At 47.2% G+C, this 13,962-nt stretch overlaps 1 protein-coding gene across 9 annotated transcripts in view; it reads right to left on the minus strand.

Annotated features, from left to right (window-relative positions):
• FYN (FYN proto-oncogene, Src family tyrosine kinase) overlaps positions 1–13,962 on the minus strand; it is a 213,228-nt gene that overhangs the window by 24,292 nt on the left and 174,974 nt on the right. For all 9 annotated transcript variants that reach the window (XM_047735094.1, XM_047735099.1, XM_047735090.1 and 6 more), the window contains 3 exons: positions 11,703–11,882; positions 9,926–10,002; positions 9,674–9,827 (listed from right to left, as the gene is read on the minus strand). In XM_047735094.1, coding sequence (XP_047591050.1) covers positions 9,674–9,827; positions 9,926–10,002; positions 11,703–11,882 — 411 coding nt within the window. The remainder of the gene's footprint in view (positions 1–9,673; positions 9,828–9,925; positions 10,003–11,702; positions 11,883–13,962) is intronic.

Here is a 13,962-nt window from a genome sequence, read left to right on the forward strand (position 1 = left end):
CACGGGGGAGACCAGCCTGATGCTGCTGTGTGCCTGCCTTCAGCTGCAAGAAATGGAGGCTTCCAAATGCGGGGGCAGTTTTCATCAGCACTGCCTGCCCCTGATTATCCAGATGATGCAAATGAAGGAGTTCCTTCTGCCAGCAGAGCAAGACGAGGAAGCCAAGTGACAGTTTTGATGTTTGATGGCAGTCTGCAGTTCCTATTTACACACTTTAAAATCACAGAGGGTGACCATCTGCTTCCTTCTTGCTGATTACTAAGAAACATGGGAGGCACAGACCAAGGACATGCTCTTGACCATTCAGAAACAGCCGCCAAATTGCTCTGCCCAAGACAGCACAAAGGAGAAAGACACCCACACGGAGCAGAGCACGTGACTGCCCAGTGCAGATAAAGAGGAAAGCTATTCAGAGGAGCGGGCTGTCAGGGATCAGGGCTTACAGCGGTCCCATCTGTTTCCCCCGGGCTGTCAGGGTGTGGAAGGAGTGAGTCCACCTCCTTCCTGTAGTTCTAATCTTAAAAGAGAGCTGGGGTAGGCAGGGGTGAGGTAGTCTGTCTCTTTCTTTTCACTGTGATCTCTGGCTTTCCGCGTGTTCTTTCTGTGCGGAAAATGGATGGTGTGCACAATTCATCTCGCTTTCCCGGGCAGAATGACCCACCCTCCCTGGCGGTCAACCCGGCCCCCGCAGCTCCAGGGTGGCTCGGCAGATAAACAAAGCATCCCTTTGGAAAGGCCACGGAAGCCCGGGGCAGGAAGCCGCAGAATACCAATGAAGGTGCTTTTCTGCCTAGTGACGGAAGTGTCCAAACTGGGGACCGGGGAGGCCGGATCAGAACCAGGCTCGGTTCTGGCATGCACCCCACGAACTCAGCGGGAGGGCTGGCTTCCACCGGGCTGAGGGCAGGTCGGGCTGAGGGCAGGTCGTTCTGCCCCCGGAGGTTCCCCAGGCTCTCACCAGACAGCCCCTCTGGGCAGACTGTAAACTCTGGGGGCCGGAGGGTCAGTCCAAACAAACAAGTTTCCTGCTCTGTCCTTAAAACAATGGCTGCTTTGGAAAGGGTTTGCTTTTCGTCAAAGGATGGTTTGCTTCTCTAGTATGGGAAGAATTAGATTAAGTCCAATGATTAAAAGGGTTCCCCTCCTACCTCCCCTTCCCTGACATTTGCTGTTCAGGTCACAGCACACTGTGTGGGAATTGCAATGCTGTTGTTGACAGAGAACAAGAAACGCATGTGCCGACGGGGGCAGAGGGAGGGCATCTCAGGGCGAGATCAGCCTTGATGTGCCACCGGATTACAGGGGCCTTGGATGAGGCTGATTAATAATTCTGCAGAAGCCCTTGAGCTGGAAAGCTGGCGTTCTGAGTCTGATAATCCCCAGTCATTGTAATACAAAGGAAGGACAGAAATTGAATTCACAGTTCTGAATTGCTGAAATTCAGAATTTGAAAGAAACAGGGATAGCTTCTTCCTGACTGTGTTTGTCAACCTAGCTGCCTCCTTGTTTGTGTTAAATGGCTACTGTGCTTTTTGAATCCAAAATCTGATTATATTTAATTAGTACAGGCATCTGGGATTTCTAATACACAAAGAGTTATTAAAGTAACAAATCTTTCTAAAATATGTTCACCATGAAAGAATGTGTTAATTTATGCAGTAACAATTTTTTAACATGAAATAATTAACATGAAAACTGCAACAATTATGAATTCTTCGCAGTCTAATTTATACGTGAATTTTCCTCCAGATACTAATCTATTCAACCTAAATCTGCAATACTGGGAGTGTTTGAACAGACGCATTTTTCTTCTTCTATTTAATACACAAGCCTAAACTCACAGCAGGTCTTATATAAAGTCACGGAAGCCCCGGTTTCTACGCACATTCCCAAGATCCAAAGATTAAATTGCCTTGACATTTACTTCCCCAACAACAAGCCGGTCATTAACTTAGACCTTAAAAAAAAAAAGCCAACCAACACACAGAGCGACTCTTATGTTTCTGTCTTTGTGATGATTCAGATCAGGAGAGGAGAGGGTTAAATAGGCAAATTGGCAGGTGACCTGGCTGGGAGCTGTTAGGGACAGACCAAGGGGCTTGCGTCTGTGTGTGTGTGTAAGCGTGTATGGGCGGGGCAAGGAGGAAGGAGGGAGGGAGGGAAGGAGGGACGGCATGTGAGAGACACACAAGCAGCTTGATCAACCCACTGGATCAGTAGTAGTGCTATTACTATCATTACTACTATGACTATACAGCTATCAGCTCAGCATTTGCTGTGTATTAAGTGCTTTACAGACATTCCCAGGAAAGCCATCCAACAATTCTGTGATGTAGATAACTATTATTATCCCTGTTGTCGGAGGAGGGAAGGAAGGCTCAGAGAGGTTAAGAAACTTGTCCAGAGTTTATAGCTAATTAGCAGGGATGCTAAGATTCACACCAAGATCATCAGATTTCATGTGTCTTAACCAATTCTTAACCAATCCAGAGAGACAGTGTGTGTGTGTGTGTGTGCGCGTGTGTGCATGTGCACGCGTGTGTAGTTGAGTGGGGTCTGGCCATCCAGAACGATGTGACACTAAGTGCTGCTGGGAGCAGTGGGAAGGAGTGATGAACACCAACAGCTTCTTCTCTGACCTTCCCAATCACCTGAGAGGTGACCAGTACCAACCCTCGTCCAAGGGAGAGAGAGCTGAGGCCCCCAGAGGTGAGAGATTCTGCAAAGTCCATGAGCAGGAAGTGGCAGAGCCAGGATTTGAAACCAGACCTCCTAGGTCCAAAGCTCCTGTGCTTCCCATTACCCCAAAGACAGTCTCACTGCGTGCAGGGGGTGCTGCTGTAGCAAACCGTCCTCACGGTATCCGACGCCCGGAGAGAGCTGTGCCCAGTGCCCAGGGCGCAGGAGAGCACGCCTGGGAAGAGTGAGGAGACGCGACAGTGATGTGGGCTGTTTTCACTGCTGTAAACAGATATCTGTTAAACACCTACTAGGTGCTCTGTGCTGATCTTCAGGCCAAATGCTCTAGAGAAGCAGCGAGACTGGGTCCGCAGACACTTGGGAGAATTGCTCCAACAGTGCCCGTGCACGTGCGTGTGTGCTCGCTCATGTGCGTGCACAACCATCAGGGGCACTGCTGAGAATGCCCCACCAGACGCCCAGCTGGCAAAAGAAATAAAGGAAAAGCGACCCAGGCGGCCTGGAGGCAGGGGCGGTTCTCAGCAGAGAAGGCAAGTGTGAGAAAAAGGAAAGTCTGCTGGCATCTCTGGTTGGCTGTGTCAGGTTGGAGGGGCCCTTGGGACAGGCAGGTAATACAGAACAGTGGCTGCACAGACAAACTGACTGCCCAAACGGTCCTGCCCAGAAAATCATCAACTAGTTTTGTTTTTTTCCTCTTTGAAAAGACTGACTCTTCTTTACTGATTAGCTGGCTTTTTTTTTTTTTTTTAACATTTTGTTTTTAGGTAAGAAAGATACTTTTCAAGGACAATATATATCAAACACAAAAACTTCAGGTCTGTAGGAATGGTTTTTATATTCCACAACCCTCAAAGAGCTTTTACGGATGGCTCGTGTAGTCCTGCACTAATTATGTGAGGTAATTATTTTCATGTCTCCATTTCCCAGATGCTATAACTGAGGCTTACAAAGGTCAAGTGATTTGTAAGTGATACAGTTAGTTTGAACCCAGGCCTTGTAACTTAGAATCCTAGGCTGCGCAGTCTTACTGGTCCTGTCTGCAGCCTGGAGGGAGGTACATGACCAGCAAATAACACAGTAACCCTGTATTAGACCTTCAAAGATATGCCCACAAAGTTCGTGGGCAGTATCTACAAATGCTAATGAGGTCTGTAGGACTATGGTTCTATTTATTTATTTATTTTTCCAAAGATTATTTGAGAGAGAGAGAGCGAGTGCGCATGCGCAGGCACAAGCAGGGGGAGGGGCAGAAGGAGAGGAAGCAGCAGACTCCCCGCTGAGCAGGAGCCCTATGCGGGACCTGGGGATCATGCCCTGAGCCAAAGGCAGATGCTTATCGGACTGAGCCACCCAGGCTCAGTTTTTAAAAAATTTTTTTAAAGATCTATGTATTTATGTGAGAGAGAGCGTGAACATGAGCAGAAGCGGGGGAGGAGAGGGAGGGAGACTCTCAAGCAGACTCTGTGCTGAGCCTCGAGGCCCACACGGGGCTCGATCTCACGAACTTGAGGTGATGACTTGAGCTGAAACCGAGAGTCAGACGTTTAACCGACTGTGCCACCCAAGGGCCCTTAATGGTTCTATTCCTGGGATTATCCAAGAGATAGGAGGACATCTGTCTACCACCATGTCTACCACCAGCCTAATTCATAATGGCCCCAAATCAGAAAGGCCAGTGGAAGAGAGAAGTGATGCATTTGTAGAGTGGAACACGGCACAGCCACCAAAGGGAAAGAACCAATTCGCGCAGCAACAAGGATGAAGCCCAGAGACACGACGGTGGGGAAGCCAGACACGGGGGAGTGAGACTCTGGGACTGGTGTTTATGAAGTTGCCCTGCCAGCAGAAGGAGCTCTGCTGACAGCAGTGGGGACAGTGGCTGCCCGCTTGGGCGCTACTGGCTGGACGGGGCTGGCGGTGGACTTCTGGGGCGCTGGCAGTGCTCTGTGTCTTCGTCCACAGGTGGTTTCAGAGGCAAACCAATGTGCAAAAACTTCCTGAGTTGGACATTTCAGATTTACTCATTTTATTGTATGTATGTTATGGCTAAATAAAAAATAAGTGTCCACAAAAGCAAGTCGTTCTTATCCACAAGCCAAGTCTATCCGAACTTATTAGGTTTAAATCAAGGACTAGGGACCCCTGGGTGGCTCAGTTGGTTAAGCCGCTGCCTTCGGCTCAGGTCATGATCCCAGGGTCCTGGGATCGAGTCCCGCATCGGGCTCTCTGCTCGGCGAGAAGCCTGCTTCCCTCTCTCTCTCTCTCTGCCTGCCTCTCCGTCTACTTGTGATCTCTCTCTGTCAAATAAATAAATAAAATCTTTAAAAAAAAAAAATAAATCAAGGACTAGTCAGTGCTGGGCTTCCTGAAAGCTTATGAAGAAGAATATGGAGTCGATCAAGAATTCTCCCTGTTTCCTGTGTGTTTGTGTGAGCTCTGAAGGAACTGATGGTTGGAGGGGCTGGGAGTCTTAGAGAGAAAGGCCTGGTGACAGCCGCCCCTGCTGGTGGTTATGGGAGGAGGTGAGGTGTGGACATGTGACCACAGACAGACAGACGGCAGAACCTTGGGGTGCCCACGGCACGGGCAGGGCTGGGGCCGTCTCTGCTGATGCTGGGGTAGGGAGGTGGCTGAGGGTGGACCTCAGGCAATGGTGCAAGTCGTGGGGAGAGGCCAGCGTAAGTGGCGAGGCAGGGAGTGGGGGGGAGGTGCTGGGAGGTGAGCACCATGGCAGCAGCACCTGGTGAGGGCTTGGACACTGCACTGGGACGTACCACCACAACTACTTCAAGTTCAGCAAACCCAAAGCCAAACTCACCCTCTTCCTCTGAAAATGAGCTCTTCTTCCCGGACTCCCTCATTTCTGTTGCTGGCAAGTCCGTTCTCATGACATGTGCATTTGACTATGTGGACATTATCTTTGCTTCCTCTCTCCCTTTCCAGCACAGTGTCTGAGCCTTTCCATTGGGTCTAGAGTCCATTCTTGCACGTGTTTATTCCCCAAGGACTGTCTTGTACAGGATGACAACAGGAGCATTTATTTATCACCTGCCATGTTCTGGGCACTGTGCTGAGTACTTTGCATGTATTGTTTTTTGTTATCTTGGCAAAAATTAAAGCACAAAGCAGGTAAAATATATTTCCACCTTACAGAGAAGCAAACTGAGGTGTAGAAAAGCTCAATAACGTGGCCAAGGCCCCAGGCAATGGATTTATGTGGCTTTGGCGCCGCTCCTGTGTGTCCCTCTGCACACTTGCAGACCTCCCCAGTGCAATCTCAGGCTTCCTGAGATCTGTAGCTCCTAGCAAAGTCCCTTTCCCAGATAAGGCATTCAAATAATTAATGCTGGCATCATTCCGACACCCTGATTGGACAGAATTTAGCAATGTGTTTATGACTACAGAAGATCTGCTGTGACGGAGGGAGGCGTACAGGTATTAGAGAGCAATACCAAATAATTTTGAGTTGCCTCTAGAAGGCTGTTGGCAGAGGACCACCCTCACAGGCTCTGACCCTGGTCTTGACCTTCTCCCTGACACGGCTTCTGCTTACAGTCCAGTGGGGTAGGGGGGTGGTAAGAGGAAAGGAACGCAGGAAGGGCTGTTTAACACATGTCCAAATTTCAATTCTACTTGTGCCCTGGGAAATATCACTGGATCCACCCCCGGCAGGGGGGATGGTGACAGACATTTCAGTGTTCCCTTAGATGGGAAACCCACAGCTGTGTTGAAAAACAACTGTCCCTAAATACCTGTGTTTGGCCCTTGCTTCTCAATACCGCCCACACTTCCGTGATCAAGATTGATCCTGGCCGTGGCCTGTGGGTATCATAAAACCCGACTTGAAAATATTAGCCAGCACATGGACCAGCTGTGTGGAGGAGCTGGTTAATCCCAACAGGAACGTTAGCACGCGGCTCGCATGCCATCTGCAGAGCACACGAGAAGATACACACCGACCGGGCCCTTTCTGCCTCATAAAGAGGCCAGGGCAGGCCAGGCCCTCGGGAGGAATTTTATAAACAGCTGGGTTGTCCCAGAGCTGGAAAATAAAGCTCTTCTAAACTCCCTCACACGTGCACATCAGAAGCTCCCCCTTAAAGACTTTCCCAGAAAATAAAGGGAAAAAGGGACTCACGTCTAATCTTAGTTTTTAGTTTTTAGTTTTGCAATGACTGTTTTGATGAGAGGTGGTCAGTACAGGTGACGAGGGCAGAAGCAACAGTGCTGGCCATACCTGGACTCAACTCCTGCCTCGGCCCTTTTTCTAACTGTGACTTTGTACAAGTTACTTAACCCCTGAGTCTATTTCTGTCAGTTCCCTCCACACTCTTCACAGTGACCCCCTCAGGCTGGCTCTCGGTAGGTATCCTGTAAATGCCCCAGCTCCTTCCTCTCCCTCTCCTGCAGGAGACCATTTCTTTTATTCTCCTTGCAAATCCTGGAGCCCCACAGCCTTTGTTTTTCCCCAAGTTCAGTTCTCCACATCATTTTTACTTCTCCTTACTTATCTCCAGTGTTTAGCACAGATGTGAAGATATTTGTGAAAGAGAAGAGAGAAGCAAAAAATGTTTTAAGAGGGATGCGTGGGACTCTCTATTTGGAAGTTAAGCAAAGGAAACACTGTACAAAGGGTATGAAGCTGATCCTTCAAAAGGTGTCAGGACAGCAGATGGGACAGTGACGGTGGGGGTGAGGATGCCACCAGAAGGGGGATGGGGACAGCTGGTGGGAGACGAGGATTGGATGTGATGGCCAGGGCCGAGGGTGGCCAGTGTGGCCCGCTCCACAGAAGCATGCCATCAGGGAAATTGGTGAGGGGCTCTCACATGCCTTCCCCTCCGGTGCCAGGCACCCAAGGCCACAGCCAAAGGACCCCACTCCATGAACTAAACCTCTAGCCCTGTCCGCAGTGCCTCTGTCCACATCCTGGGTTTCTGCCCTGCAACCTTCTGGATGGTTCAAGGCCAGAATTTGTTACCACAAATTCTGTAGAGTCCAGAGTCTGGGAGAAGGGGAGGGACAAATCCTGGACGGCCCCATCTGGCACCAGGACTCCACTCATGCACACAAGGATGCTTTCACGACCGTCTGCTGAGACCGACTCCAATCTCACCCCATCCCAAATCAAATATTCACGTCTCCAAACCTTCACCTGCTCCCCCTCCTCTGGGTCTCTGGGTTGGGACGTGATGGGTTTGCCGCGGGGTGAACTCTCTTTTGGGGCCAGGTCTCAGGCCCTCTCAGCTCGCCTTGACTCAAAATCACATCCACATTTCTCTCTGGACGACCAGCACCAATCACAGCTGCCCGTGTGCCTTTGATTAGGGACATGGCCTGCCATCTGGCTCCGCTGTAGCGTGCGTGTGTGTGTGTGTGTGTGCGCGTGTGTGTGCATGTGTGTGTGTGAGGGCATGCTGGCGGTTTGGGCATTTGGCTCCAGGACAGGAACTGCGAAGTGTTGGGAACATTCAAATAGCCGAGCTGTCTGACCAACATGGGACTGAGCATTTGGACAGTATCTGCACGAGCCAGGGTCTTCGTTTAAACATTTCCCCCATCACTCGAGACTGCTGAGAATGATGAGGGAAGAACAGGCATGAAATGAAAGAATTTAAGAAGAAAGAAAGGATCAGAATTCCAGGGTGGCCCTTCTAAAACCCAGTAGAGGGGCACCTGGGTGGCTCAGTGGGTTAAGCCTCTGCCTTCAGCTCAGGTCAATGATCCCAGGACCTGGGATTGAGCCCCACATTGGGCTCTCTGCTCAGCAGGGAACCTGCTTCCTCCTCTCTCTCTCTCTCTCTGCCTGACTCTCTGTCTACTTGTGATCTCGATCTGTCAAATAAATAAAATCTTTAAAAAAAAAAAAAAAACCCAGTAGAAAGTATTCCCCTGTAATATGTCCTCATCATCGCTCAACCCTGCTCAGAAGGCCTAGGTGTGCTTATGAGCAGCAGCCACGACACCCTCTCCACCCCCTTCAGACTCGAGCATTACGTTCTACAGGAGGAGGATACATTTGTCTGGCACACTTAATTCCACACACCTACCTGCTGACCGCTGTGTGCAGATCCAGGATGGTAGAAAATAACCCTGGGAATTCCCTCCCTGGCACTGGGTGTTCTCAAAGCAGCCAAAAAGCTCCCCACTGGAGTGGCTACTGGTTTGGGATGTGTTTGATCTACAGTCTGATTTCTACAAATCTCTGGGGGAGGGAGAATGGAGGCAGATGATCTAGAGGGTGGTTGGCTGCTTGGGGGACACTGTTATTTTCTATCCTTCTTCTAGATCCCTTTTCTGCTCTCTCCTGGCTCTGGACCCAGCTGGACTCACCAGTGGGCTCCTCTGAGCTTGGGCTTCTTGCCAGGTTGGGCATGACATCTGGAGGAGGCCCGAAGAGTGAGCTTGGGTACAAATCACCGGATCCATGCCTGGCCTTTCTCTGCCAAATGTGGCCTCTTGTTCTTAGCTCTGGTGGCGGTTCCCTCCCCACTGCCCTCTGGCCTCTGGCCCGCTGGGTGGCTGTTACTTACTAGCTCTAGGATCTCACACTATGCCATGTTGGTTTTCCTAACTCTGCCCATGCCTTTATGAATAACTCCTTTATTAAATTCTCCAGTGAACATGTTTCTGTGTTCTGCTGAGACTTCGATGGAATGACGAGCTGTTATTTGACTTATCTTTTGGCCTTCCACAGCCCTCATTCCCCAAAAGTAAAGCATCCCAGGCCTGGATGTGAGGAGGGCAACACAAGCCAGGAAGACCACCTCAGAAAGCAACATCTTGTTCATCTATTGAAGCCACTACAGTCTCCCACCTGCAGAGCTATCAGATTTCTGCCAGATCAGGAAGAAAAACCTCAGCTGAAGAATGCCATTTCAAATGGAGGAAGGGCATGGAAGGAGAGAGGAAGGAACCGTGCAGTGACTGTCCCCAAGGATGTGATCACAAGCTATCCTATGGAAATGCCCACCTTGTCTTGCTGTGTACTCATTGTCTTCGATCAATCTGGCCAATCCAAAGTCAGCAATCTTGCATATGAGTCCATTCCCCACTAGAATGTTTGCTGATCGCAGATCCCTGTGGATGTAATTCATGCGCTCGATGTAAGCCATTCCTGCAGCAACCTGTGGGCACCAGGGAACAGGACACAAGTCACACCATGACTCGATGCACCTACACGGCGCTAAACCTGAGGCAAGGGTCCAAGGGCCATGAGGCCTACCTGTGCTGCCATATCCACAAGGTTTGGTAATTTCAGAGCTCTTCCTTCCCCATCTTTTAAGAAATCAAGTAGACTTCCTGTGAACAAAATATAAAACCATTTCAATTTATTCCGAAAGATAAAAATGCCTGACAAAGGGCGATATTTGGTTTTCTTATTAGAAGGAATGAGGTGATTGAATGAATAATGCTCTCAATGAAGAAAAGATTTATACCAAAAAAAAAAAAAAAAAAGGAGGGTAGGAAAAACCTCTGTGCCTTGAGAGGCAGCAGTTTTCTTTCAGAAACAAACAATGGTGACTCCATTTCTAAGGACAACAAAGGTTTGATAAAAACCACAATACATGGAATACGGTTCCTTTTGTGTCACAAAGAAGGACATGTGGGCACACGTGGGGAGCTGCACCATTTCAGCCTCATCCCCCAGCAGCCCCACACGGAGGAGGGACATGGGGAAGACGCTGTCCAGCCCTGTGGTTCCCGAAGTGTGGTCCTGGGACCAGTGGGATAGCACTCCTTGGGAATTTTGTTAGAGATGCAAGCTCTCGGGTTCTACCCAAGATTCAGAATCAGAAACGCTGGAAGCTGGGTCCAGAAACCTGCATTGTAAGAAGCCCCCTGAGTGATTCTGACACATGGCAAAGTTCGAGAATCACTGGCCTCGCTTATTTACAGATTTTAAATCAAGGAAAGAGTATCTGAGGAATACAGAGTGGGGCAGGTAGCTCCCCCTGCTAGCTTGGGGCCGTTAAGGAGCTCAGGACCAACACCAGGGCTGAAACAATCACTGGCAGAGACTGGAGGTTCACAATGATCATTCATGATTGCTTCCGTGCTTTAACAACAAAGTTATTTACCAAATAACCCTGGACACAAAGGACAAAGCGTTTGGCAGGTAAACAAGAATTCCACATATATTGAAAAAGAAAGTATGTGCAAAGGAAAAATTACACCGGTGTCCTCTGATGTGCAATGCTTGCCTTTTAAGGTTATTTCTTGTTTGCTTTGTCTATTTTTCCAAAACAAAGTGATCTTTGGCCTTATCCCTGGCAATAATGCTTTGATTAGAAAGACAAAGAGAGAATGAGAATAAAATGTGCTCTTTGGGACACCTGGGCAGCACTGTCAGTTGAGAGCCCAACTCTTGGCTTCAGCTCAGGTCATGACCTCGGGGTCTTGAGACTGAGCCCTGCATCAGGCTCTGCGCTCAGCGTGGAGTCTCCTGACCACTCTCTCTCCTTCTCCCTCTGCCCCTCCCATTTGTATTCTCTCTCTCTCTAAACTACGTAAATAAATCTTCAAAAAAAAAAAAAAGTGCTCTTTAAAAGCATGTTTTTCTCCATCTGATGTTTAAGAAGCATGCTGGAAAAACAAAGGTGCTGAGAAGATGGAGACTAAACTGAGCCCAGAGACCTATGTCTGATATTAACCGTTCAGCCCTGAAAAAGAAAATTTAGCCCATGGCATTCAAAGTGATAGCAAATGATCATAGCCTCCCACGCCATCCCTGATATTAAAAATGAATGCTTTCATTACAGCCAGGAGCTGGGACTCCTGACATGTGCAGCGTGCAGAAGGTGTCGCATTTCATAAGTATGTGGGGGGCAAACTCAAGGTCATGGTCTGTTTCAAAAAATGTTTTCATTAATGAGCACACAATTTGTGCTTCATTGATGGGAATGCTTGACTCATGAAGAAACTAGGAAAAAAGCAAGCAGGCACTGCCACTGCCCTCCCCAGAACAACCCCTGTGGGTCAGCTGTGAGGTGGGGCCTAACCTTTGTTCATGTACTCGGTGACAATGTAGATAGGCTCCTCAGACACCACGGCGTAGAGCTGGACCAGCTTGTCGTGTTTCAACTTCTTCATGATCTGTGCCTCCTCAAGGAATGACTCTGGGGACATTGTGCCTGGTTTAAGTGTCTTTATGGCTACTTTTGTGTTTCCGTTCCAGGTACCTGCACACATCCCACAATATTAAGTTAAATCCAAGATCCTCTTTTGATGGGGGAAAAAAAAAGATTTTAAATCAATAACTACTTGCATAAAGTTAGAGTTTAACTTAGAAGAACTTAGTATCTTTTTTTGTTGAATGAGGACAATCAAATGTAAGGACTCTGTCAAATATTTCAACAGGAAAAATGTGTTTCCTTACGGCTATATTATGGTTTATAATTCTTGCAACTTTCTTCTTATTTTGATACATGCCGCTTTCCTGTTCCGTAATCACCCATTTGACTACAAATTGGTACCAAAAGCTCTGGACACTTCTTTACAAGGACGAATGTCCAAAGGTTAGAACAGGCCCAGCCATCCCATAGCTATCCCTTAGGTAGTAGAGGGAGCGTGGAAGAAACTAGATTAAGTTCCATGTTATGAAGTGTGCCATTAAAAAAAAAACAAAACATGGCAACACACTGAGGATGTCTGGAGATTACCTCCAGACTTTCAACTGTCTTCAGTAAATGGGCTACTTGACTGAGTCCTTGAACAGCTGATACAGAAGTAAGATTACAAGTATGCTGATAAGCATTGGCAAGAAGCTCGCAGTCTACTTGCCCCATACTTCAACCAGGTAAGGAAAATTCCTCAGGTTTACTGATGGTCTGTCACAAGAACAATAGCTTCTATCAGTTTAGAGTGGAAAAATCAAACAGCAGCTAAGAGGGAACAGAAATATTTAGGCATAACATGTTAAAATCAGGTAGGTACAGAGACAGGCCTGGTTTATGATCATTAGTTGCCTCATCTGTAAAATATAGGAATGGAACTGGATTATCTTTTGAATCTCTTTCAGCCCCAAATGTAAGAAAAAAAAAGAAAAAATGCAAGTTCAATGTGTATTCCACTATTAGCTCTAGGACTTTGACTTATATCTCTAAGGGAAACAGAAAGATCTGTGAAGTTAGATTACACCTTTTCTATTTAGAAAAGTGGTTTAAATTAAAAATTTTATATTGAATATAATTGACTTTAGAATTAAAAAATTCAGTGAACTTTTGTCACACTGTTCGAGACAGGGTTCATATAATTATAGTATGCAACCTACAAGAATCTAAGTTATGAAAGAACAGTGGCTTAAAGAAGAGTTCATTCAAATCTTATAAAACATCTGACCACAACCATAAATGGAAAATCTGACAATCTGTCAGTGGTCTTTCTTATTTGAGTGCTGTTAGCATCCCAAAATTTTAAATAGAGATTTTCTTCTCTAATAACAACACAGTTAGTCTCACTGGCATTCCTTCCTGATCCTGAACTAGCATAACTTGATGCTTTATGTTCAGTGGGAAACAGATTCTTAATAGTATGGCATACTGATTTAAAGTTGTTAATTATAAAGTTTGATAATAAATTTTTGTATAAAGTCTGATTCTTCCTGACTGCATAATTGATTGAATTAAAATCCTTGGCATCCACAACTGCAATTACAAACTGGGCGGATGAGGGAGAGGAAGGCCATATAAAGATATTTATACACACTTATTATACAGTATCTTATGCGTACACACACAAACGTGTATGTCCGAGCGTCCATCTCCAACCTCACTGCTGTATCTACATCTGTGTAAACACTTGGTCCTTGCCAGGCTTTGTTCCAAGTGCTTTCACTGTGTTAAACCTTTTAATGTGGACCACCCTAAACACCGACAGGTACATGTGGCAACAGGTACCTACCTGTATTTTTTTTTTTTTAAGCAACATTTTAAAAATATTTTTGTTTTTAATTGAATCTAAGAAAGAAAGAAGGAGGATTCCATAAGCACCAACATCTGTCTCACTGACAAGTGTGTTTGGGTGGGACCAAATTTATGGATTTTCTCTAAGCAAAGCTGCAACAGGGCCCGAAGGGTGTTATGAAAGCCGTGGGAGGGTCCCTGTGCAGTCAGCCTGATCAACGACATGACAACCAAATTAAGGGGAAGTAGGAGTGTCTATGGAGCATCTCCTATACACAGGGACTCTAAGTGCATTGTCCCATGTAATCCTCAATCTTAAAAAGTAGGTATCATTCCAATTTTACAGATGAGGGAACAA

This window comes from Lutra lutra, chromosome 6 (assembly GCF_902655055.1).
Source record: "Lutra lutra chromosome 6, mLutLut1.2, whole genome shotgun sequence".
Classification (NCBI taxonomy): domain Eukaryota; kingdom Metazoa; phylum Chordata; class Mammalia; order Carnivora; family Mustelidae; genus Lutra; species Lutra lutra.